Raw genomic sequence first — 26998 nt, 5'->3', positions numbered from 1 at the left:
CTGTGATTTTGTGGATTCTCATTGTCCCTGACCACTGGGCCACGCTGGCAGGGACTAATGGGAGTTGTAGTCCAAAACATCTGGAGGACACCAAGATGGGGTAATAATAATAATAATAATAATAATAATAATAATAATAATAATATCACCATCTGAGGATTCCCAGATCTAACTTTGGTGGCTCTCGACAATTTTGGTATTTCAACAGCCCACTTATCCTGAGAGTCTGGCAATATGCAAATAATTTAAATGGTAAACCATATTTTAAATGGTAAACCACATGGGAGACAGATTACTGTTAAACATTCACCCTTTGCCTTTTTAATTTGTATGTGGTACCCGGTGATTCTATGTGTTTTAAGAATTTGTGGCAATGATCAACATCGAATGTTCTTTAATCAGTGGGCAGCCGTCTGTAAAAGTTCTCTGTTCATCTCCTAACCTACAATGTTTAAAATGGCTGCATATTGCTATGGTTTCATGTGTCTTTGGAACAGAGCTGCATTTCAGTTCACATTTACATGAATGTATGCCTGTGCTTACCTTCCTTATGCAGAGACCCTTGGAAAAGCCCGACGGCCTGGATGTTTCTGATCAAAGTAAAGAACACCCTCAGCATCTCTGTGAGAAATGTAAAGTGTTGGGGTACTACTGCCGCCGTGTGCAATAAATCAACACAGGGATCACCTCTGCCACCACGTTTTTAGATCCTCTGGCAGCAAACAGTCAAAATGAAAGAGGAGGGGAGGAAAAAAGAACATCAGACAAGAACCCCAAACATCACCAATATTGCCTATCAACAAACTAATAATACGCCTTACCTTTAATAGAATGTAACCCTTTTCCTGTGTATGTGTATACGTGCAAGTTGTATTTATAGGACTATGGTGTGTTTATATATATATATATATATGAAACAGATGTTACTGATGTAGGGCACAAATCGTCAAGCACTGCTGCTGCTGTACAGCCGCCGTCCTTTCCTGTGAGTCTTGCATAACAGCCTCACACAAACAGGTGGGGGGGGGGTTGTGCAGTAGCAGTTTTTGCTGGGCTGTGCCCATCATGTTCATGATGAAATCACCGACGTGGTTTCTGTTGATTGTTTACACAGTTCCAATATCCTGCCCAGGTGAAACAGTATTGTTTGTCAAGAGAGGTATATAATAACGTCATGGCTTTTGCAGGCATTAGACAAAATGGGTGGAAATGTTAAATGTGGGTTCTAGCCAATGCCACAAACGATATATTTTTCTAATACAATGAGGGCTAAGCTAGAAAAAGGTGTGCGTGTGCGTGTGCGTGGGAGGGGGGAATGTTCATTTTCCTTGACTTTAGGGTTGGTCTGAGAGTTGCATATGATTGCTTGCTTTCCAAGAGTCCAGGGCCACTGAAATGAGACTTTTGGTAGGCTTTTGATTAATAGAATCTTGAGGGTTAAAAAGAACAAGTGAATAATTGTTTGAGGGAGTGTTTTGCATGGAAGTATAATGGTAGAACAGGAAGGGTCGATCAGGAATTCATCTTTCTTAGCCAGTAGTCTTAAGCATGCTTCCTCAGAAGAAGTTCCGCTGAAATCTATAAGGCTACTTTTGAGCAAATGCACTTAGGATGCATTTGTTGTTTCAGGGCGTTGTTGACCAATACCGTTCCCTTGTCACAATTTCTAAAGCTTCTCCTTCCTTTCTTTATGTACTTGCTATGCAAGTGGTGGCTGAAATTCCTACTGTTGTGAATGCCACATAACCAACCACCTTATATAGCCAACATGATAAATTCAACTTTCTTTGTCTCACCATAGCAGGCTATCCCTGCCCCATTATAATTCTCATTCACATACTCTGTAGTGCAGTTTGGCCCTTTGCTCCTTTTAGAGCAAAGACCCTACAGTTAGATTTTTCCTGTAGTGAAATGAGGTGTCACTAACTGATCTGCTCACACACTATGTTCAAGATGTACGTACTCTCCACATCTAAAGACACACATCAGCTCCCTAAACAATAGATAGTGGGAGCTTCCCTGTAACCCTTCAGAGGTTCCTAAACAAAAAATATTGTTGATGTATTCATTTATGAGCTCTGTTTGAATTGTGCTTGAGCCACACATGACTTAAAGACAGTGATGGCAGAGGGCAGGAATGGATAGACACTTGGGACTTGCCAAGCAATATGGCATCAACAATTTCACCTACATTATAAATGAAGGAATTTCATACGTTACACCCCTCAAGTAGATAGGGTCCACTGAAAATTGTTGTGGCATGGTGGTACTCTGCACAAAGCATGTTTGTAATCAAGCTCATCACAAAAAGGTGCCTGCAGAGCAATGTAATAGTTCAGAAGCTCTCCATGTTCACAACAGCAGACCCTATGATTTTGCAAAATGGTTATGGAGAATCCTCATGTGCCACTACGCCAAAGATTTTTGGTGGGGGGCCATAACGCCTTAATCAGCCTTGAGCTTAGAACAGCAAAAAAGCATGATGAGAGTTTGGGACAAGAAACACCTCATTCACTTGCTTTCATCACTGCTTATAAGCTTCTATGTGGCCTACTTTTTGTTACACATAAGACCAAAAAAAGCTCAATCACAAGACTGAGCACCCAAACTGTTTAGATTACCCGAACCATACTGCATGCCGTTACAGGGTTGCTACTTCAACATCACTGCAGAATATATGCCAGTACAAATATTTAGGACCAGGGTGGGCAAAGGTAAATTTACTGTGAATCATGGGAGACGTATTCTCCATACCTTAACTGAATATATATATATACTTGGGCCTACTTATTGTGTATTCAGTGACACTTTAAGGAAACAACTACACCAATTTCCTATTAAATATCAAATAATATATCTAAGTAGCCATAGGGATATCATAGGAATGCATAAAGGAAATTCCACTGCAAAGCTGTCCCTTCTTCCTATCTTCCAAAACATTACCATATTAGTTTAGGGGAAATGTAATAATTGCACCAAGTGAGAGAATTTTCAAGTGTTATTTGTGAAGCAGATATATTATTGGAGCTGCTCTAACTCCTTTCTGTATTCTGTATTAAATTTAAGAGCAGGGATAAAGCAGTGACTGGACCATTTGCCTGCACAACCTGTTTCTACAGAGAATCACAGGTGGACTGTGGCTCTGGGTAGTATTCACTTGAGATGATCTTCAGCGGGGATGTTTTGGTTCCTGGCAAAGCAGGATCATTTCTGTGTCAAATCATCTCATGTCAGATCAGCTAGGGATGATGCCATGTTATCCATAAACACTTGCGGTGAGTATTTCTATCAGCAGTAGCAGTGAAGTGCTTCACTGATTATCATCATATATAAGAAAACAATACTTAAAAGATGTTTCACATCTGGAACCCAGTAGGGTAATAGTGGGCTGCAGCACAAAGAGAGTTTGGGCAGATCATCAACCATCGTTGCAGTGGTCCAGAAGCTCTGGCTCCTTCCATTCCCGTTGTAAACACAGGAATTTGTCTTATGCTGAGTCAGGCTGGCAGCAACTCTCAAGGATCTCAGGCAGTAAACACTTTCCTCCAGACTTCTGCATATCCCCTACCACTGAGCTGTGGTCCCACCTGTGGGATGTGGGCCTAAAGGCAGACAGTGGTTTTGAAGAGCATTGAAAGTGCTATGGTGGAGGTGTCTTTTTCACTATTACCTTGGCCAAAGAGATGTTGCAGGTTTCTGAAGCACTATGAAACCTGCCAAACCTCTTTAACAAAACTGGATACACGATGAGAAGTGATGCTTCTCATACCACCACCAACATTCTGAAAATAATTGCTGTGTATCCTGGTTCCATGCCGCAGTGGTTAGGAGCAGAGGACACCAGCACTTAAGTACAGCAGCAAGTCAATCTGAAGCTGAATGTGGCAGAGCTCTTAAAGAAACAGGTGCACTCTTTCTAAATCTATTAGTAGAAGCCCTATTCCAGTAACAAATTTCGTTGTGAACCTGTCATGATGTTGCCGAAAACATAAATTCCTTTTATTTTCCTAATGTCCATTAAGCAAATAAGTCTCATATGGATGGCAGGCAGTATTCATTCAGAATCCGTGGAAATTAATTAACTTAATTTAAATACTTTATAGCACTATCTAGCAGCACTGCGTGTGACTGTGCCTCAGTATCTCTGGGCTAGATCCTGCAATAATGACTGATTTTATTAAATTTGACAAGTCATATATTCTCCCTAGGGCTCAATAAAATGGGTGTAACATGAATCGCCATGCCTACCTTCTGTGGGTATTATGAATTCTGTCAAATACAACTGTAGAGCCAGTGTGGCTTTTGTTTTCAAATATAGTTCCCTGAGTGACTTATGAGTGACTCAGTGACCACTTGAAGATATTGTGATTATACAAAAGCAAGGGATCAGGCCATTTCTGCATCAGATATTGTTTACATGAGCAGTTATCCTGAGACAGAAACCCCTGAACTTCTTTCTCTGCTTTGTTTACATGATCAAGGGGCCGATCAAAAGCAGAAAGAAGCAGAAAGCAAGGAAGACTGCCCCTGTATAAAAAGTTCTAACTTTCCTTCCATTTCATTGCCAGATTAAGTGACTGTGTAAAGAACAGTACAGTGCTCCTTATCTTGGGCATGTGGAGGTGAGTGGTGGCATTTAAAAACTTGAACTTTTAGTGTTAATTCTGTTTCACTCTTGCAAGAGAGTTAACAATATGGTTACAAAAGAGCCATATGTTATATCATATACAGTATTTCTCTTTGACCACTTATAAAATGTTAGCAGTAATATCTCCATATCTAATAAGGAAAAGTAAAATATGAACTAAGACAGCTTGTAACTGGGGTTGCAATGCCCAACTTTTGTCAAAAAACAATCTGTCTCTTTTTAAGAAATACATTTCTAGTGCAAATTTAGTGCTGTTACATCACATCCACTTGCAGAAAATGCCAAAAATATGCTTTGTAAACAACACACCTGGAAAATCTAGAAGTTGTTTTTCAGCATGTGCTAAAAAACAACGGGCAGTTTGCACACTTCTTTTTTACATATGAAGATAAGCCATTCCTGTAGGTACATGTGCAGGATTATTTTGACTGGTATATGAAGACGCTTCTAAATTTGACTTCTTTCAGCAGCACATAGAGCAGTCTTAAAAACCACTTTGGAGCTGCCCCCCCCCCTCTAATATTCAGTAGTGGCTTTTCAGGGGGTACTAAGTGCTGATTTTGGAAGGCCCATCTGAAAAGATGTTGTGCATATTCACCCATGTGAATTGGCAACTCGCAGGTCTCCAGCAACTCTCCTACCAGTGCCAATGTTACATTTACCTCTGGTATGTGGGGGGCACTGGCTTTCCAACAAATGTGCCAACAACAAAATAAAATATAGAGATCTATGCATGAAAAGTGCCATGCTTTATGTGTCACAGAACCACCTGCTGTTCCATGTAACTCCTGTTTGTGTAAAATCTTTTTGAGCCTAATTGATTGAACCTGGAAATTCCAATGAAAATGAAATGTGAGTTTAGGATTATGGAGTTAGATTCCTCCCCCTCCCAAACTAGTTGTAACTAAAGCAGCAGCATGATCCAACCAAAGCGAAGCACTTTTTAGGTCCCATCCATTTCAATGGCAAAGTTAAGCACATCAGGGGATAGGCCAGAGCGCAGACCATATGGGTTGCATGCCTAAGATTCTAGGAAAAATATCTGGCACCTTTAAAAAAGGGTTCTCTGATAGCAGGGCTGGGAAATGACTTCACCCACCACTTCTGTGAACTACTGCCTGGCAGAATAGAGAGCTCTTATTTTGGTGGGCCAACTATTTGGTTTTGTATGAGGCAACTCCCAAAACCTGTTGTAATCAGTGGGACTTAGAAGTGCTTACCTTTGGCTACATGGTGCCCACTACGTTGTTCTAACAAAATAAAAAAATTCCTTCCAGTAAAGACCAACTAAGTTAGTTCTTGGTATGAGCTTTCGTGTGCATGCACACTTCTTCAGATACTTCAGATACTTCTTCAGATTTCGTGCATGCACACGAAAGCTCATACCAAGAACTAACTTAGTTGGTCTTTAAGGTGCTACTGGAAGGAATTTTTTTATTTTGTTTTGACTATGGCAGACCAACACGGCTACCTATCTGTAACTGGAACTACGTTGTTCTAGACATTATATAGGCTTCTGATAATGCAAGTGCTAAGTCATCCTCATGTAAACCTTGTTAAAATTTAAGCAAGCAGATATCGGGTTTTAATTCAGACTTAACGGAATGATCCACACTGTCATTCTTTAAGGCAGTGTGTATGTGTATATATATATATATGTATGATCTCAGTGCCTATCTGTTTTATGTCTACAAAAACCACTGCCTCTGGAAGTATTGTTGAATGGCTGTAGCACTCAGTAAGACGACTGAAATTGTAGCTATACAAATGAAGGTTTGTGTTTTCTTAGGATGAATATCAAAGGGACAATCGTGTGCAGTTAATAGATGTAGTCAATTGATATTACTGTTTACCCCTGTTATGAAATATTTTACAGTTTTACTTGCAGATGTGTATTTATCTTGAGTTATACTTGACATAGAGTTCCTTTCTTCTTTTTAATACTGTGTGTGTATTTTGGGGGAAAAACTTTTTAGGTGTTTAAATTTTTGAATGGTTACAAATATTTCTTTGTAATACTGAATTGTTATCTGGAAACTCTTTGCAGTAACCTTTTTTTGTATATATTTGAGGGCCTTTTTTTAAAAAAAATAATATTGTTTGTTCTGTTTGGGTTTTTTAAAAAGTGTTTTTACAACTCTGAAGCTTTCAAAAAGGGCCTTGGATTTTTTTACTAGAATACTAACAGAGCTAAGAGTTTTCTTAAGTATTATACAAAATTAAGGGTGTATCCTCAAGAAAATATTTATGAAAGGAATTTGCTTTTTTGCTTTTGCTTTTTTCTTTTTTTTACAATGCTTTTGTCTGTATAAAGTATGCAACAGAACTACATTAAGAAGGAAATATTGTCTACATAGAATATTATATGAAAGTTGGTACATAATTCTGACATGAAGAAAAAAAAACCCTTGCAATTCTTTAAGCCATATTGTTGTTGTTTTTGTTGTTGTTTTCTTTTGGATGAAAATATCAGTATTAAGTAACCAGTATATTATTCAGGTGTTTAGAACTTATATTAATATGCTTATTCGGTTTATTTATATGTGTATTTTGAAAAGTATTGCCTTTTTAGAGAAGCTATAACTGATTTGGTAAGAATCAGATGTTACACTATCACTTTATGACCTTATGAAAGACATACTTGTTTATAGCCCACTCCCAAAACTTATGCTTAGGATGGGGCTATAATGACTTCTATGTCGGCACAGTTTTATAGTAGCATAGCAGGGACTCCGGTGCAAAGAGTTAGATTTGAAGTGCAAATGCTCAAAGGACTTATTCACACATTATGTTTTTCAGGTGTACATCTAGTTTTTTTAAAATAACCTACTGCATACCTTAACATGCAAGGGGTAAATGTGACAAACATGTAACATCATTTAGATTCGACAGCAGGGTTTGCTGCAGCTCCCTCGTTTTGTTGCAATGTAATGTGTGAAATGATCCAAAGAGTCCAGATTTGGCTTTCAGAAATTCTGTAACACGGTTATATTATCTGATTATTATTATTTTTACACTATCTCTTCAGGGTGGGTGGCTGGGAGGGGGGAGACATTGTTTTGCTAAGGAAGGCTCACAGCGGTTTGCAATGACGCTGTGGGATTTGCGATGCCATGCTAGCCGTAAAACAATACAGTACTATCAATCAGTGGCCATAATCAAGAAAGAGTTAGATTGACACAAGCATTTTGTGTTTATTTTTTATTTAGAATTCATAAAATGATACAATATGCATGTGCACGTATTTTATGCATCTTACGCTTTATGGTTTCACATAGCTCCATTATATTAAGATTGTTTGTGTGATTCTTAAACCATGCTAAAATAGGAGATAGGTTCAATCCTGTACTGGGCTTGTTTTTCCTTTACAAAGGTTATTTAGAGCAGCAATCACTACATTGTATAAAACTAACCCTTTTATCATATTAACGTCTACCAGTTTAGATTAGTTCAATTACTTATAAACTTAAAGAAAAAAACATCATAGCTGTACCCACAGACTTCTTTTCAGTTTCAGTCGTATAATTTTTCTCTTCTGTAACTGGTAATTAATTTGTACAGCTTAAAAATAATAATAATGATAACATTTCTATGGACATAGGCCTCAGGGGTGCCAGGCTTATTTCAGCCATGAAGGTGATAACTGGTTAGCTGGGTTGTTTAAAAGACTGTCAAACCTCTGTTGTGGATTGTCCATAAAATGGCATTCCGACATGTGCCTTATTTGCTGAATAGTATATGGCTTGCTTTTAGCATTATAGCAGTTTAATGCTGTATTAAAATACTGCAAAAACAAACGATAGTGTTCTCCAATTTGTTTCCTTCTGTGCCTATTACATCTTTTATGCGTTGGGACCATGACTGAATCCAGACCTGGAGTGCAAGTTGGAGGAAGAAGCCCTGAGGTCACTTGGCAAGAACCATTTAGTACAAAAAGTGGGAGAGTCCGCAATGTTGTGCAAGCTATTTTTGTTGTGCAAGTGGCAGCACAAGCAAAAGCAGCATAGCAGGACAAAACAGTATAGGATAGGTTAACACAGCACAGCACTTCTCCTGGCCCATGCTGGCTATTGGATTCAGTTGTGCTACAGTAAGAATTGTGCATGGGCACTCTCTGCAAAAAAAAATAAGTACATCCCTCCCTTTTTTCATCTACACACACACACACACACACACACACACACACACACAGACAATGTGAACCTGCACAGCAGGGTTTTGTCATCTGAAGACACAGAGAAACCAAACCTCCTGTTTTTGCTCTTTTATATATAACACTTGAACCCATCTTGAATCTCTGGCTATACAATCTAGGACTGTCAATAAATAAATCAGGCTATAACACCTCTGAGTTGGTTCAATCTCAGCTGAATGGATCCACAACTACACTCTCGGCTTGGTCTCATCATTCCTAAGTGGGACAGAAGAATATATCTTTAAACCTGAAGTTAATTATGCAGGCAAAATTAGGGCTTGAAATTAAGTTAATAACTTGTTGCATTTGCGGTTTTTGCTGCCTCTTATCTTTGCCTGCTTCCTTCACAGGGAAGTGAAATACTAGCCAGAATCAGATAACGTGTAGTTTGTAAGTAGATACATGTGGAGATACTTATCCAGTGAATTCAGCAATAACAAAAAGAGAACCCATGAAGCACTTTCCTCCCTACTCTCACTCTGTACATAGTGGAGAAGACAATAGCTGGAAAATGTCTGGGGTGAGTGCAGGATTTTTATACTGTGACAGGAGGCGGGAAATTTTCCAGAATGGAAAACTGCTATATTTTTCTGAGGAAAAATTCCAATTTCTAATAATTAAAGTTAAATGAAATTAATTTGTAACACAATCAGTGGATATAGCACTATTCAAACCGGGCAATTTCTTCTTTTGGAAGAATAGCATTTTTTCAAGTGGCTCACCCTAGAAAGTGTGTGAGCATATATAAGATCATGGCTGAATTTGTTGAAATTTGTATGTTAAACAGTTTTCACTTCCTTCATTTTTTCCCTCAGAAATAAGATTATGCAACATATAAATGTATACCCCTGACTTTCAGGAACATCTTTGGACTGAAAGAAGAAGAAGATTTCTAGTTACTGTACTATGAATAGCTGTGTATCAGCAGTGATACAGGGTGTATGGTTTTCCAAAATGGAAAAATCCTCACTATTTTATTTTTCTGCTGAAGTCTTTTTCACTTTTAGAAATGCATTCTTTCATGAAATCAGTTAGTGACATAATGACTGAACCACCCTGGAAGTCAAACTGGGCAAATCAAATGAATACAGTATTAATCAAATCCGGAATCAAGAGTGGCAAGTAACTTTCTTTTAGGTGACTGTCCTTAGGAAGTACATGTACAAGGCACAATCCAACCGCTTTAGGGGCTTCACTCCAGATTTGTGTAGGGTTTACTCCTTAGCCCAGGCTTCCTCAACCTTGGCCTTCCAGATGTTTTTGGCCTACAACTCCCATGATCCCTAGCTAGCAGGACCAGTGGTCAGGGATGCTGGGAATTGTAGTCTCAAAACATCTGGAGGGCCAAGGTTGAGGAAGCCTGCCTTAGCCCTTTCTTCTCCCGAAGTTATCCGGCAAGGCAGTGAAGGTTTAACAGCCGAGTTTTCCTCTTCCTACCCCTAGATGGGCTGCCCAGGTTGATGAGTTCCATCTGCCCCTACACAGAATTTTATTGTCTTTCTTCAACAAGAACAGAACAAAAGGAAACTCCGGACTCCACACAGATACCATTCAGTCCAGTAAAAGGTAAAGGTAAAGGACCGCTGGATGGTTAAGTCCAGTCAAAGGCAACTATGGGGTGCAGCGCTCATCTCGCTTTCAGGCCAAGGGAACCGGCATTTGTCTACAGGCAGCTTTTCGAGTCATGTGGTCAGCATGACTAAACCACTTCTGGCACAACGGAACACCATGGCGGAAACCAGAGCACACGGAAACGCCATTTACCTTCCTGCCACAGCGGCACCTATTCATCTACTTGCACTGGTATACTTTGAACTGCTAGGTTGGCAGAAGCTAGGACAGAGCAAAGGGAGCTCACCCCGTCATGCAGATTCGAGCTGCTGACCTTCTGATCAGCAAGCTGAAGGGGCTCAGTGGTTTAGACTACAGCACCACCCGCTAGTGACTAGACTATATAATGAAACTATCCACACAGCTGTAAGTAGTTAGGTAGGTAGACATTTATTAAATTTGTGTACTGCCCTTCTACCCAAGGAGCCCGATGACACATAAACATTATATTATGTGCAATATGAATTGTACTACACTTAGGCACAACCTTATGCGCTTCAAAAACATGGGACTGTGGTTCATTGGGGCCTCTGATATGCTTCCAGCATATAACCCTTTTTAAGATAAATGACTATAATTTGTTTATTGCATTTATACCCCACATATCCTCAGAAAGGTGGGTCCCTTCCCTCCCCATTTTATACCTGTGAAATTGGTTGGGCTGAGAGGCTGTGTCAGACCCAGGTCACCCAGTGAGTTTCATGGCTGAGCAGAAATTTGAACACACTGCTATCCGACACTGGATTTCATGACTAATCATCATCATCATATATTATCTCATGACTAATATCAATATAAAGTAACATTAGAAACAACCTAAGAGGCAAGGCAGTAAGTTATGAGGGGTGCAGGAGAGTTCAGCCAATGGAAGCAACATCTTAAAAGGAAGCAACAGTCTGGAGTCGGGCTGAAGTTCCTGACAGGAATTCTTTATCAGTGAACAAAAATAAGATGCTGGTTGTTAGTTTTACACAGAGAGATTGTTGCCAGTTTCCTTTCCACCAGACCTAGCCAGTGAACCCAGAACTTCCTTTGTAAGGCAACCAATGAAGATCATTTCTCATGTTACAGTTTGAAGGCTGCCCTAAGTCACTCCCAGATTTTAAAAATTCCATCCTTCTGTAACTGTCTGAAGGATTGTGTTTAGCCTTAAGAACGTTCCTAGGAGGTGCAGAATAATCTCTGGAGTTTCACTGCTTATGGAGTTCCACTCCAGCGTGGCTGCGTATGTTGTCATTCAGCAAGTATAATTTATTCTTAGATGCCAGACTAATGGATGAGAATCATTCTGTCCCTCTAAATAACCAAACAGGGCTTTCTATAATTAGAATTGTTCAAGTTGCTCTTTTTCCAGATGTCCACCATGCACGTGGAAATAGTGTAGAGGAATTGTTATCTCAGATTAAAAATTCCAGGACAAAATTATTAAAACGGAAACATTGTGGGGTATGTGTGTAATACAGGCACAGGCAAACTTGGCCCTCCAGATGTTTTGGGACTACAACTCCATCATCCCTGACCCCCGGTCCTGTTAGCTAGGGATGATAGGAGTTGTGGTCCCAAAACATCTGGAGGGCCAAGTTTGAGGAAGCCTGGTGTAATACATGCATCTTTAAATCTGCTGCTAGATCACATTGGGCATAGCCAAAAATTCTACATGGCCTCTTCAGTAAACAGTGGATACGTGAAGAAATACCACAAAATAATTAAATGTGTGCTTGCTCATAACAAAGAAGTGTACCCTCATCCAAAATTTGCTTTTGCTTAAATTAGCTCCTTCCTTAGTTAATCAACCAATCAATCAAACCAACAGCCCGACTAAAAGGAAATAGTCCACTGCAGAAAAGCTAATTCCTCGTCTACAAGTATTTATCTAGTAGCTGATAATGCATTAATGGTTCTGAAGTCAGATGCCACAACATATATGAACATATGAAACTGCCTTAACTGGTCCTTCTAGCCCACTATTGTCCACTAAAAAATGCTTCTTCAAAAGTCTCAGGCACTTTTCTTTCCTAGCTCTACTTAACTGAGATTCTGTTACCTGGAGCAACCAGGGATGTAACCTTTGGTACATGAAGCATTTTTTTCTCACTTTGATTTAGGTTCGGTATAAGACAGGCAATAATTAGTTCCCTAGCCCAGATCTAAAATTACCTCAGTTGACTTCCTGCTTTCTTTCATCAACCGCAAAACAGACCACAAAAAGATGACAATTTCTTTGGTGGTTTTGGTGAGGCTAAATTGACAGAATAAACCAAAGTTTGCCAACATCTACTGTGCCATTACCACAACTATTTCCTGTTTTAAGGACAAAAGGAAGACATGGTGTCTTGTCACACAACACCACTTTGTAGAAAGAGCTAGCAAACGCTTAATTAGTGGCAGCTGCATGCTAAGTCTTCCTGGCCAATAAATTACTAATATATGTTGGTCCTGAAAAATATCCTTATTTATGGTCTGAATGATCAATGTAATAATAATAATGATTTTTTTAATTTATACCCCGCCTATCTGGCTGGGTTTCCCCAGCCCCTGTGGCCGGCTTACAACATATACGTGTTTTTAGATGCCCAGTTTCCTAAATAATCTACTCATCTCGGCAGTTATCCATTAGGTTGGATTCAGCATACATACTCCAGAACCCTGGACAGGATTGTGTTTGCTGTCTTAATTCTCAAAAGGGTGCAGACTGAAAGTGTGTCATGTGGGGAAATGAACCCTCCCTGCCCACCCTTTCCCCTTGCAACCAATTTTCAAAAGCCTTTTCTCGTGAGGCTCCCTGTCCGAAAATGAAGTAAGTCCTGTTGGGAGAACAACGGCTTTTTAAAAAGTGGACAGTGAGAAGAGGGTTCTGTTATGTAGTGAAGTTTCACCCTGGGCCAGCAGGGGGATACTGTAGATAGTTTTCACTCAGGTCTGTAGATAGTTTTCACTCAGGTCCACGTCAGTTATTTTAGGCGGGAAACTCTGGGTTGTTGTTGCTACAATGTTGACAGCCGGCTGCCTATAAAAGCAGGCCAGCTGAGCTGTTTGCTAGTCAGTTCTATTCCAGCTTACAAAATAAAGAGCTGCTTTGGAGAAATCGCTGTGTCGTCTGCTATGTCAATCCACAACTTAACTGGTTCATCTCACTCACTTTGAACCCCTCTCCTATTATTATTATTATTATTATTTGGGGGGGGGACTCTTTTCCATCTGAGGCCCACATTCCCTTCCGAGCAACTTTCCACAGCTAGACATAAAAGTGGACCAAGCAATGAATACCTGTTTTACTTTTGTATACTAGGCTATTTTCTGCATGCAATCACACACACACACACACACACACACAGTCATCTCTATCCTTCGTCCAAGCAAGCGAGAGGCATTATTAGAGCTAAAGGACACATCCAAGCCACACAAAAAAGCTTCAAAGCAGGGGCAGTGAGGCCTGTGGCCTAGAGACCTCTGAGGCCTGTGGCCTGGAGACCCATTTGTGGCCTCTGGAGACTGCTGGGAGCCAGATAGGCTTAGAGGGACAACATTCAGCCCCTGCATCTGAGGCTCCACATCTCTATTACAGAGAACCAGGTGAACCCAGGTGTGGCTCGCTGATGCTGAGTTGGAAAGCCACGACAACCTCCTTTACAATGACTTCACACGACTCCTCTCCCAAGGGCTCTTTCTTGTGCCGCTCAATCCCATTTTTCAGTTCCTCCCTTTTTCATTCCACACATACACCCACCTGCTGCCAACTGGAAATAACTCCTGGACTCTCCTCTCCTCCTACAGGAGTACAGTGAGGTAGTACATAGCAAAGAAAATGGCTTCAAGTTGCAAGAAAGGAGATTCTGACTAAGGAAGAACTTTCTGGTGGTAAGAGACGTTTTACAGTGGGACAGCCTCCCTCGGAAGGCGGTGGACTCTCCTACCTTGGAGGTTTTCAAGCAGGGGTTGGGTGGCCATCTGTCAAGTATGGTTTAGCTGAGATTCCTTTAGCTGAGATTCCTGCATTGAAGGGGGGTTGGACTAGATGACCCTTGGGGTCCCTCCCAGCTCTACAGTTCTATGATTCTGTGGCCTGTGGGCATGTACAAAGTCTCTTTTCCTCACCCCGCTGCTGCTTGCCCTCATGACAGTGCTCCCAAATAAGCCTCAGCCCTGATGCCTGTCTCTTTGAGGAACCATTGTATAAATATATAAATATATAAATATAAATGAAGGTCAATTATACAAGTAAAACTTTTGTGGAATTAAGCACTTGTCGCTACTTCCTCTGAGCATTTTTAAAAACACAGTTATGACCTCCTCAACATTTGGAGACAAGCTGTCTGGATAGCCACTGAAAAGCGATAACTAATTTAAGGAACAAAAGCTTGGAGCCTTAGTTGAAAATGCTTAACAAGAGTATCTTTACTCTCACTTTTCAAGTGCTGGTATTTAGATTCTTCTTGTTCACAAGGAATCAAAATGTTCGTAGCTTTGAAAAGGAAGATCAGTCCTACATAGGGACAGAGATGGGGATTACTAAGGTTTGATTCTATTGGCCTATTGGCACTATAATCCACCTCTTAAATACAGTTTTTTTCTCCACAGTGTGGGGATAATCCCATCATCACAACCTTGTGAATTAGGATAGACTGAGAGGTTCAGTTTTATACTGCTTTAACTCTTTTGGATGCCTCCCCAGGACCCTTTTGGTGAAGTGGCAAAAATGTATTTCACCCCAAATTATGTCTTAGAGGTACCTGTACAGTGGTACCTCGGGTTACATACGCTTCAGGTTACAGACTCCGCTAACCCAGAAATAGTGCTTCAGGTTAAGAACTTTGCTTCAGGATAAGAACAGAAATAGTGCTCCAGTGGCGTGGCAGCAGCAGGAGGCCCCATTAGCTAAAGTGGTGCTTCAGGTTAAGAACAGTTTCAGGTTAAGTACGGACCTCCGGAACGAATTAAGTACTTAACCCGAGGTGCCACTGTACTTTAATTTCTTTTCAGCAGAGCCAACTGCACTTCTCCAAATGTTGTGATGCACTTCGTCAACCATAAAATGCACACAAAATGCACACATATTAGGGTAAAGTGCACTAAAAATGTGCATTGGTGAAAACAGTATACAAAGGTGTGTTGTATTAGGGGAAATTACTTGCAGAGGGGCAATTATTAGGCAATGTTGGATTCAAAGACGTGTGCATTAGGAGGAGAAATGTGTGTGAAAATATACAAAATGTTGTGTGGTTTTCTTATTTGTAAAGTCACAAACTAATGAGGAAATGGAGAGAAGACTGGAAGAACAAGAAACAGAGAGAAACCCAAACTGACAAATTTGTCCTTCCCTTGAGTTCAGTGGGGCCTACTCCCAGGTGTATTGCCTGCACATATCAGTGTGCCCAATCTCAGTAAATACCTCCTCAAAAACTGACCATACATGAGATACTGTTTGATCCTCCAGCCCCATTCCTGTCTGACGCTGCACTCTTAATGGGGTGGGTGGCAAGGAGGTATGACCGTTTTGTGGTCCTGTCTCCTTTTCTGTTCTTGCGGATGTGGCAGCCATTTTGTGTTTTGCTACTCACCCCATGGCAGCCATGTTGTGACTGCCGCAAATGACACTTTCTCAAAATTCTAAATGTGTCTACTGGCCCTAAAAGGTCAGTGACACCTGGCGTATAGGATTGCAGGATAAAGTTGCAAAGCTTTGGACAATTACTTGGGAATCCCATTGAACACGGCAGACCTCCTGAGTTACACTGCTCTTGCAAGTAGCCTGCTTGTCTGAGAGCTTTTAGGCATCTTGGCCACAGGGTCATATTTTCTGAACCAGCTACTGACTCTGGAACAGGAGCATTAGCTCTAACCGGCTTTTTTAACCTCTGAAGATCACATCTTGGTTTCCATAGGATGAAACACAGCTGCTGCTGTGCCCCCCCCCCTCCATTCATTGGCTATTAACAACCTGCAGTTAATGTAAACTTGGTTCATGTTATTTTTTAGAATGTAGGCCCCTAAAAAAGTAGCCTGAATTTCATATCAGGCAGTCAACTGGGTTAGAATAATATTGCCGCAGCAGGCCACTGCTGACTAAGAATGCTTTGCTTAGCAGGGCCCCAGGTTGTTCCCATCTCAGTGATGTCATTTGTTATCCTGTGTGTTTTTATCTTAATTATTTGCCTTCTTCTCCTGTTGCCTCCCGCCCCCAACTCCACATTTCTGTGTGTATCGCACTGTCAATCATTCCTGGCAAACCCTGGCAGGCGAACGTGCTTTTCAGGATAATAAATGAATATATTTTTAATGATATTAACTGGAAATAAGATAATGAAACCAGAGCCCCAATTCACAAGCAACATGTTCCCTTTGCTCAGTCTGTCTTTGCTTACATCAAACAAGGCAGCAGTCTTGCTCTGGAATGCGATCGTAACTGTACATGCTTGGAAGTAAGCCCAAAACCCTCTGAGAGATCTCTGGGGCCCTGCTCCTCCTTTGCTGTTTCTGCCTCTTTACTCACCCTCTCAAGCATGTGAGTAGTGAAAAGAACAAGGAGAAAGAGCAGATGCTCCTGCTTCTCTTCGTATATTCTTTTGGATAGTGGTGCAGATGGGCCTGGCCCTACCATTAGGCAAAGTGAGGCAACTGCCTTAGGTGACAGATTATGTAGGGGATGGGGGGGGGGGAGAGACAGCAGTTCCTGCCTGTTTCTCCTAGGCCTTGCCTTCTATTACTGTGTTGCCAACTGGGATTAGGGAGAAATTTTATTCAATTCACATTAAAACATGAATCCATCAAATTCATACTTTCTGAAGCACAGCCATCCTTAGAAATTCACACTCATCCGAATTTTGTGATGCAGTTTTTCAACCAATGTTTACAAAAAGTGTGCACAAAAATGTGTATCTCAGTGAAAATAACATAAACATGCATTAATTTAGCAAATTCGCTTGTAAAAATATGTACATTAGTCAAACGACATAACAAAATGTGTTTCTCACACTAAAATGTTGATCCTTTTGATGAGGGGAGAATCTTTACAAATTTACAAATTTCTGCAGAAATTTGGAGAGCTGAATTTAAGGTGGGAATCTGGCGGACCTGAAATTGGCAGATCCTTCTATCTCTAGTTACCAAACAGTTTGCCTCTGGCCACCTAGTCTGGCCTGCTGCCTCAGATATCTCATAGGTATCTCATAGACTCATAGAGTTGGAAGGGACCCTGAGGATCATAGAGTCCAACCCCCTGCAATGCAGCTGTCCCTTAAAGGGATTGAACCTATAACCTTGGTGCTGTCAGCATCACAATCTAATGATAGGAGGGTTCTATCCTGTCATTAGCGCTCAGCCCAGCCAGCTTGTTTATGTGGAATGGGGATGGGGCACCCTCTTGTCCCTTGTTTTACGCAGTAAAATGGCCAGCCCTGTGTGCAGATTGGTCCCAAGATTCCGTCCCAAGACGGAAGTGCAAGCAAATGAGCATTTGAGACTGTGGCAAAGACATGGGCCCGCTGAGCAAGGTGCATTTATTACAGTGCATGTACAGCCACAGTGCAAAAGCCATTCATTTTTTTTAAGCACTCAGTCTAGATAGGAGATTGTTTTTAACTCTTCCTGGTATGTTGTCCAACTCTTTTTTCTAACACTGGGTCCCTTTCTGATATTTTCCTGCCTCTGTATTTCACCACAAAATGTTTTCCTGTTGTACTCTCCACAGTCCCATTACTGATCCCTGTCTTCTGAAGATTTGTTGCCACAGCAATTCTTCCTTCATAAGCCCACTTTGAGCAGACAAGCAAATTACTAGCTGCCCAGGTCCGACAAATTGCTGATTTAATGATTGAACTGAATGTTCTTTGGTTCATGGCTTCTATTGAAATATCCTCAGCACACATGCTTATTTTGCATTCTATGTCCTCAATTGCTATGCCTTTTGCAAATTTGTAGTATTATTATTGTTATTTAAAATAAAATTGTCATGTTATTGTTTTCTCCAAATTGGCTGGGAGGGTGTAAAATAAAGCCTTCATGTCACATGTAATCAGTGTTGAAATCATACACTGATAAGAAAAATATAAACATATTTTGAACAAGACCAAATCAATTTCCATGAATTTTGCAAAAACACCAAATACCCCACTGGTTATATAATGCTGCTGTTTAACACCCAGGAGTGAGCTCATCATTCCAATTAAAGGAAACATCTTGTTTTGCTCTGCTATGTTCCACTACAACTGCTTAAATGCACACGTGAACAGTATTTTCCACAGCTCAGAAGCATTGTGATTTCATAAGGCTTGGACAGAATAAGATGCTCTGAACTGGGTCTTCCTGGACCAAAGATAATGAAGGCATTTCAAGTTTGTTCTTCATTTCTTTAAACTTACATGTTTAAAAACACACCATAAACTTCGAGTCCTTTCTAGCCCCCAAATTACATGACGAACAATCAGACACCTCCTCAGGGTTCCAAAGAAATAGCCCAAGTTACTCTAGTAACGCCAAACTAGCAACAAATAAGCATGTAAATAAAGAAAAAGGGGAGTACACATTAGATACATAAAGAGGAGGCAGGAAAGAGATGGTACTGGAAGCAAAACATAATTATCGGCATATGGCCAAACAAGTCATTGCAGGGGAAACACAGAATTCCCAGCCCCATATTTCTTTTACAACACTAATTAAGAGGCTGGGGGCATATTAGCAAAGAAGGATTTGATGAGCAAAATGAGGGTGCTGAACTCTTTACCACATTTGCTTATTCTTCCCTGCAAATGCCTCCTTGGTCCCGTGGAAGTGAGCTTCACTAAGGAAATAATGGGCTCAGGGCAGGGCACCTGCAGGGGGAAATCGGCAGGCATTGAAAGGGTTAATTACCTCCACCCTAATTCCTTCGTTCCTTCACCCACTTGCTGGTCCTTTTCTGTAAGTGCCCCCACCTACACATTCCTATTATCTCGACAAACACAGGATTGGGATTGCACATGTGCCCAAGTAATGTCTGCAGGTTGACTCATAGGTTCCTTCCAGAGACTGTTGCTATTTTTTAGTGGGATCCATCCCAGTTGCACAATTAAAGCTGATTTGGAGCTCTTGTGAAACAAGCCCGTTTGCCGGTGTGGGTGGGTGGGGGGAATTGACATTTTGCAATAAGGGAAATGCACTGGAAAGTGTGGGGATAACTTGTGTGGCAACGTCATCTAACCTCCCCAAACAAATCAGAATGAATGCTCACTAAATAGCCAACATTGTCTAACCTCCCTGCAAACCAGTCGGAATGAATGTTTAAGAAACAAGTCATCTGGAGGAATCTATAGACAGACAACTAAAAGGTGTAGGGCTGCCTATCTCCAGGTAGACAATTTGGCCTTTAAGGACTGAGCCTAAGGGCTCCAGAACCACTTGGAGGAGACGAAGTGGAGGCATAACCAGTGAGTGAGAGAAAGAGAAGAGAAGAGTATTTGGATAGAGAAACTGCCACCAAGTCCTTTGTGTCATCACAGGGGGCTGTGGGACTTATACACAGAGCAAAAACATGATGAGGGCATTGGCACTTCATTAGGGGCTCTGGATCAGGACCTTTCCAGTCTTTCCAGCCTTTGGTGCTAGTCCTGCTTGGGTGTTTACCTATGACCAAATAAAACCACAGCCTCATACGAAACAGGAATATTCACTGGAAGCCTCAAATACCAAAGTCCTCTTTCTACTGTTATTAAATTCATTCCTTCACCATGTTGGTTGATCCAGCCATTGGAAGCAACTCACTTTGCAGACACCAATGCATAATCCACAGAATTTCAATAAATGAAAAACCAACAGTGTGTGTTAGGCTGCCATCCTAACCCCACATACCAGGGAGTAGGTGCCACTGAATTCAATAGGACTTACTTGGTTAGGATGGCACTATTGAGGAAATATCTGCTGCTCTCTGCTGGCAAATGGAGGGGATTGAGATTTAGCAGCTGTTGTGTGAGGGCCTTTCCAAACTGTCTAGGCATGATAAATGTGCTGCTGTTGTCCATTTGGGGCTTACAGTCCAGATGTCTTCCTTTAAATTTGCATGGTGGTATTGGTAGCACTGAATGCTCTGTTTTGTTTATTAACCTAGGAACATTTTATTCTTCCCCCGAATGTTGTATTCTTCTCGAAGTTTAGTGTTGTGGTGGTGCTGTGGAATGCAGCTCCCTGTCATGGGAAACCTTTAACTATGCCCAGGAGTGACACAGCTCCCCGACCTCTGTCTGTTTATTAAAATATTAATTTTTATATTCATTTGATACCCCACCCTTCCTCCTGAAAGAGCCCAGGGCAGCAAACACACAAGAGATTAGATAATCAATGCATGTTTAAGCTGTTGGAAAAAGAGGCAGAGGGCATTTGTGCCCTTTTAGTTAATGCACATTTCCTCCCTCAAATAATGCTGACTCTGGTTTGTTAAGGTTTGCTAGGAATTGTAAGGAGTAAACTACAGTACCCAGAATTATTTGGGGTAGGGTGGGAAAACATGCTTCAAATGTGTTTTAATGGTATTGTGTGTGTGTACCCAACTTTATTGGGATGCGGGTGGCGCTGTGGGTTAAACCAGAGAGCCTAGGACTTGCCGATCAGAAGGTCGGCAGTTCGAATCCCCGTGACGGGTTGAGCTCCCGTTGCTTGATCCCTGCTCCTGCGCACCTAGCAGTTTGAAAGCACATCAAAGTGCAAGTAGATAAATAGGTACCGCTCCGGCGGGAAGGTAAACGGCGCTTCCATGCACTGCTCTGGTTCACCAGAAGCGGCTTAGTCATGCTGGGCACATGACCCAGAAGCTGTACGCCGGCTCCCTTGGCCAATAAAGCAAGATGAGCGCTGCAACCCCAGAGTCAGCCACGACTAGACCTAATGGTCAGGGGTCCCTTTACCCTTTACCTTTTACCCAACTTTATACTACCAGATTACCTAAGCAAATGGCTTTCATTGGCTAACTACCCTCAGGAAAAGTTTCTCACATCTTACACCATTAGGCTGCTGGTCTATCTGCCAGCTGAAAACTGCTCTCCAAGACTTCAGCCCCAACCATAGTTGAGAGATGGAGAAACACTGAGGATAATCTCATGAGGCAAAGATGACTAGTACAGATGGGAGCTGTAGTGTAAGCCATCTGGATGACACCAGGTTGATGAAAGCCACCTCAGACTAAATTTATTTTGAGCCTCAGAAATTAGTTCTGTTACTCATAGAGTATATATTTAGAACATGTTGCTTCCCCCTAAGGAAAGCATCCACTATTCAATAACATATTTATTCAGTTTATATTATAATATGTTTAATTGGTGGCATTTTAGTACTGCTTTTTCAGTACCTTTTTCCAGTGCCATTTGGGGGCTTGCTTCTTCCTGCTGCCCTTTCCCCCATAAAGTGGTTTGCAGAAAAATGGGTATTGTTGAAAACAGAGCTTGCTTTTTTCTTTTGCACTGATGTTGATTCTGTCCTATTTCTTTAACAGTAGTGAGAACCACAGTGTTTTGGATCCAGATCTCCAGTCTCATCCCTGACTGAGAAATTGCATCTGCTCTCAAGAAACGGCCCTGAAATGTGGACATTCTGTACTTTAGGGCCCAGGGAGAGCCGCCTGGTGCCAAACAGGTGCATGCTGTCTTCTCCTATCTTGACAATGCTGTCTTGTGCATGGAACTGTTTGCAAGGAAAGACAGAAAAATCCTAGGCAAAAGCTGCTGCGCTCACCACTGGCAGAGGACACTGTGCTTTGCTAGAAGCAAATATTTTTCTTATTAACAAGTCAACGAGAAGATTTATTGTTGTTGTTATTTCATGCAAGTTCAATCAGACAGAGGGCAAGGCTATCAACTGCTACTAGCCAAAAGGGTTAAGCACAGCATGCAGATGAAGAAATTGCTCATTCTGTGAGTCATTCTACGTGGCTGAACGTGCCATCTTGTATCTAGAGCCCAGATGCGTGCATTCCTGCAACATAATTAACAGTGAATAATGTTTTGCTACCCTAAGCAATTCATCTTCACAGCAACCCTAAGAGGTAGGTAACAGCATCCTGTTTAGGAATTGTGTGTTGAAGAACTTTGCTGCTCCATGACAATTTATCTGGGGTTCCTCAATGAGAAGATCAGATAGTAAATAGCTAAAATGTTTATTTCAAGGACTATGGATGGCTAGAACAGGGTTCCCAGCTGTTTTTGGACTACAGTTCCCATCACCCCTGACCACTGGTCCTTCTAGCTAGGGATGATGGAAGTTATAATCCAAAAACAGCTGGAGACCAAAGTTTGGGAAACCTTGGGCTAGAGGGTCCTTTCTTGAATGAGCATTGATCAGTTTGTTGCCAAGCCGAATAGATGTTGTAAAACCAGTGGTGACTAGCAGAGCAGGTTTGATGTGGGGCACCTCGAGTAGTGAAGGATTCTTGAGGCTAGCCCAAGATAAAATGGTGAATTAGCACAACATGAATGTGTGACATTCTTTTAATAATGATCAGCATGTATCAAACATCTGGGGAGAGGCCAAGGAGAGAATGCAGCCAGAGGTCAGTGTGTTAAGAGCCATTATTCCACAATCTGTGCACAATCTGGGTGTAATGCTTGGTTGGGGATTATGTGAATGTATGTTGCATCCAAAATACATGCCTTTTTGAGCTCTGTAAGTGCAACACAGTAAGGGTGTGTTCACATTATCGCCTTAGAACGCAGTGTTGTCATCCCCTCCCCAAGCGTAACTTGCCAACTCTTTCACCTCTAGCTGTTCATGTCATAAGGTTGGAATGGCTTAAGACTCCAGTTGGTGCGAAGCTGGTCTGAGAAACGGCAGTATTTCAAAGTACATATAAATATTCATTTTTTGATAACGTCATGTGAACGTGGGTTTTAAAAACATGTACTGGAAACACAGTGATTGCGCTGTATGAACAAAGAGCAGGTAAGCTCTGAAATCAAAGCAGCATTTGAGAATCAGCACATATATTGAGTAGAATCAAGTAGTAAAATGGTTCCTGTCCTGTACCTGCTGCAGGTGGGGAAACCTGCATTAAAAAAAAAGTTCCACACAAACCTTACCACCTACATAGAGCTGGCCCTACTGTTTGACAAAGTGAGGCAACCACCCCAGGCAGCAGATGCTGGTGGAAAGCACCAGCAGCAGCTGCCCTTGGCTGTTTCTCCTAAGTCTCCCTAAGCATTCTCCTCTGTTGCCTCTCTTGAGCCTCCTATTCTGGCCTCTGTAATTGACTGCTAACCTGCTCCAAAACTAGCCAGTGGTTCTGACCTGGAGAAGCTCACATGCATGGCTGAGGTTTTCTGATGAATGTGTTCATTGTTCCAAAACCCAACAGGGGCAACTCAACTTCCCAATTTCTAAACCAAGAATTGAAGCTCAAGTCTATACACTCTCATGTTCTTCTCTGCCTGCCATGTACTGCATTATTATACATTATAACTCCCTGCCACGCTTCGGAGCTTGATGCAGAGTGCATTAGTAAAACTGCTCATAACAATTGCCCATAATAATTTCCTTAAAAAGCAAAAAGCACCTTAGGAATGTTTAATAGAATGTTCTATATCATAATGGATCTAGTTGTGTATCAGAGAATTGCAGTCATTCAAACACATCCAGTTACATTTCATATTTGTGTGGGAGAGGTTATTGGGGTTTTTTGTTATTATGGTAAGTTTTTTATATTTATATATATCATAAATTGTCCTGTGATCTTTGGATGAAAGGTGGTATAGAAATTTAGTTATTATTAATAATATTGATTCATCCAGCTGTCCCCCAAATCAATAAAAACCAGTAAGAATACATAGAAAACTGAGGTTCTGCCCCCCCCCCACAAAAGGCCTGCTCTCCCTAACAAAAAACCTGGCTACGCCCATGCGGAATGGGCTAGCCTTTGTAGGATTGCCCCTATTTTACTGGCCCTGTTTCTAGGCTTTTAAGATCAGCCTGATACACAGAGATACAGTACCTATTTATTTATTTATTTATATATAATTCTCTAACCAGTGTTTTTAAGTGGTGAATAATTTTTTTTAAACTGCAAGCCTGTCCCCCTGAAAGTAAGCCTGATTCAATTGAATTACTTCTGAGTAGACATGGTTAAGGACTGAGCTATAAAATGTTGCATTTTTCCTTAGGCAATCTTATGTGCATACTTATTTCTGGTTGTAAGCCCGCTGAATTTAGTAGGACTTCTATGCACGGCCCAGCTGTATCACTAAACAGAGACATTTGATAAACATACAAAATATTAAGATAAATGTTGCTTGAAAGGAATGCTTGGTAAAACTTTGCTTACCAAGACCTTGGGATTAGGTTACTGACAGCTGTATTCCCAATTACACCCATATTAACACCCAACCATTCCATTTGTGACTCAGTTGCTGGCACTGCCTCATGTTACGAGAATTCAAGATTGGCTACAGAGTTATGTAAGTCAATCATTCTGTCTTGTAGTACAACCCTTAAACTAAATACTTAGGGTATAAGCAGAAGAGCAGAATCAAGCTGATAAGTGATTCATTTGCGGAGGGAAATCACTTCAGGAGGACAAGATTCCAAAAGGATTACCTACTCCTCTGTTCCAGTTCTGCATGTTTCTTTGCAAATTGCTATGCTCTGAAAGGGCAAGCCATGTTCCTGCAGCTGTTTGACAGTGGCCGATCCTTTGGCGCCACCTGCTGATATAAGGAGGCTTGGGCCTGTGTACACATTACCAATTGCTCTTGCGCACTACCAGAGGGTTTGAAGCAGTCTGCGCATGACATTAGTCACAATCCTTATCTATCCAGTAATTTCTTAATACTGCTGTTGTGCATGTTCAAGGAAAAATGCGTCCTTTTCCATCCAATCTGAAAACATAAGCCACATTCCCTTTGCAATTAAGCTGAGGTGTGCACATTGGAAAGTCATTGCACATGTCCAGACAATAACTTAATGAACGGGAGAGGTCTGGTGGGAAAGCCAAACAGGCAATGTACATCAGGTGAAGCTATGCCCACCCTTGCTCTGGTGTGGACAGCAACATGCAAATGTGAGTTGCAACAGTGCAGGAGAAAACAACCTTGCAGCCTTTTAAGCTGCCAACATGTAAATAGCCTGGGATGGGCAGTATCTGTCTGCCCATTTCAGTACAGCAGAGATGGTTAACTTGGTGCCTCCAGATGTTGGACCCCTACTTCCATCAGCCACTGCCAGAATGGCCAGGGATAACAGATGTTGTGGTCAGGCTCTCAGCTGTAGTCCAACACCTGCAGGTTTAACTAGGCCTTTGGTTGACCTGATCCACATCCCATACGCTTTTAAAATGTGGCTCTTTTGGGGGGGATTATTATTGGGTTATTGCTTTTATTTTAATTTTATATGCTGTGGTCTTTTTATGTGATCCGCCCTGAGACCTCTGGGTATAGGACGGTATATAAATTCTAATAATAATAATAATAATAATAATAATAATAATAATATAAAAATAAAAAGGCTTTAATAGGAATTCAGGCTGAGGATACTGAACATCATGTAGGTACTACTCCTTGAAATCATTGTTCGAAATGCACATAATTCTAAACACTTTGGCACACCCTGTTTTGATCCCTTCTGAGTCTGAAACCCCATGCATACTGTGTGGGACTGAACTAATTGCAGGTCTATGGAAGGTTCCAGGGTGTCCATGGAGATGAAAACACCCTCTTGGCAGTGTGCTACCTGGCAACAAGGGCCTGATAGCAGCTGGTGTTTTGGTCTTTTCACCCAGCAGCATAATCTGTAGCTCTGGGCTCTTTCTGGGCAGGAGTAGCAAACTTGGTGGGGGGCAGTGATGTGAAATGACAGAGGTTATTGTGCTTCCTTTCCATCCATCCATCAGTAAACATCCAAAGAGCCACTCAGTTCACACCAATACAGTGGTACCTCAGGTTACATACGCTTCAGGTTACAGACTCCGCTAACCCAGAAATAGTGCTTCAGGTTAAGAACTTTGCTTCAGGATGAGAACAGAAATCGTGCTCCGGCGGCGCGGCGGCAGCAGGAGGCCCCATTAGCTAAAGTGGTGTTTCAGGTTAAGAACAGTTTCAGGTTAAGAACGGACCTCCGGAACGAATTAAGTACTTAACCTGCGGTACGACTGTAGTCATAATCCCTTGCCCTGACTTTATATTTAATGATGGCTACCAATCAGCACCATTAACCAAGCATTCATGTAACAAACTAACCTGCAATCTGTATAGGAATACAGGGCGAAACTTTGGCCACTCCTTTAGCCTCTCCACTGTATCAAAACTTCTAGCTTATTTGTAAAAGGTAAAGGTAAAGGTACCCCTGCCCGTATGGGCCAGTCGTGTCCGACTCTAGGGTTGTGCACCCATCTCACTTAAGAGGCCGGGGACCAGCGCTGTCCGGAGACACTTCCGGGTCACGTGGCCAGCATGACGAAGCTGCTCTGGCAAGCCGGCACCAGCGCAGCACACGGAAACGCCGTTTACCTTCCCGCTAGAAAGTGGTACCTATTTATCTACTTGCACTTAGGGGTGCTTTCGAACTGCTAGGTGGGCAGGAGCTGGGACCAAAAGACGGGA

General features: G+C 41.5%; 1 protein-coding gene and 1 long non-coding RNA gene across 3 annotated transcripts in view; both read left to right on the top strand.

The window, feature by feature from the left end:
• The window catches only part of ZCCHC24 (zinc finger CCHC-type containing 24), a 109548-nt gene extending 104521 nt beyond the window's left edge, over window positions 1-5027 (top strand). The window contains exons 4-5 of one of the 2 annotated variants that reach the window (XR_014157095.1): window positions 557-4792; window positions 4971-5027. Coding sequence is in view for 1 of the 2 variants with exons in the window: in XM_081864434.1 (XP_081720560.1) it covers window positions 557-670 (114 nt within the window). In the remaining variant the exon portion in view is untranslated. Of the gene's footprint in view, window positions 1-556 lie in introns of both variants that reach the window. The other variant, XM_081864434.1, reaches the window with a different exon arrangement.
• Window positions 5028-13610: 8583 nt separating this feature from the next.
• The window catches only part of LOC309343166, a 30364-nt gene continuing 16976 nt past the window's right edge, over window positions 13611-26998 (top strand). Inside the window, exons 1-2 of the long non-coding RNA XR_014157142.1 lie at window positions 13611-14312; window positions 21910-22458. This is a non-coding gene — a long non-coding RNA (uncharacterized lncRNA). The remainder of the gene's footprint in view (window positions 14313-21909; window positions 22459-26998) is intronic.

Source organism: Podarcis erhardii, assembly GCF_964252035.2.
Source record: "Podarcis erhardii genome assembly, chromosome: 5".
In the NCBI taxonomy this organism is placed as follows: Eukaryota; Metazoa; Chordata; class Lepidosauria; order Squamata; family Lacertidae; genus Podarcis; species Podarcis erhardii.
This window is presented reverse-complemented; position numbering and strand designations above follow the sequence as displayed.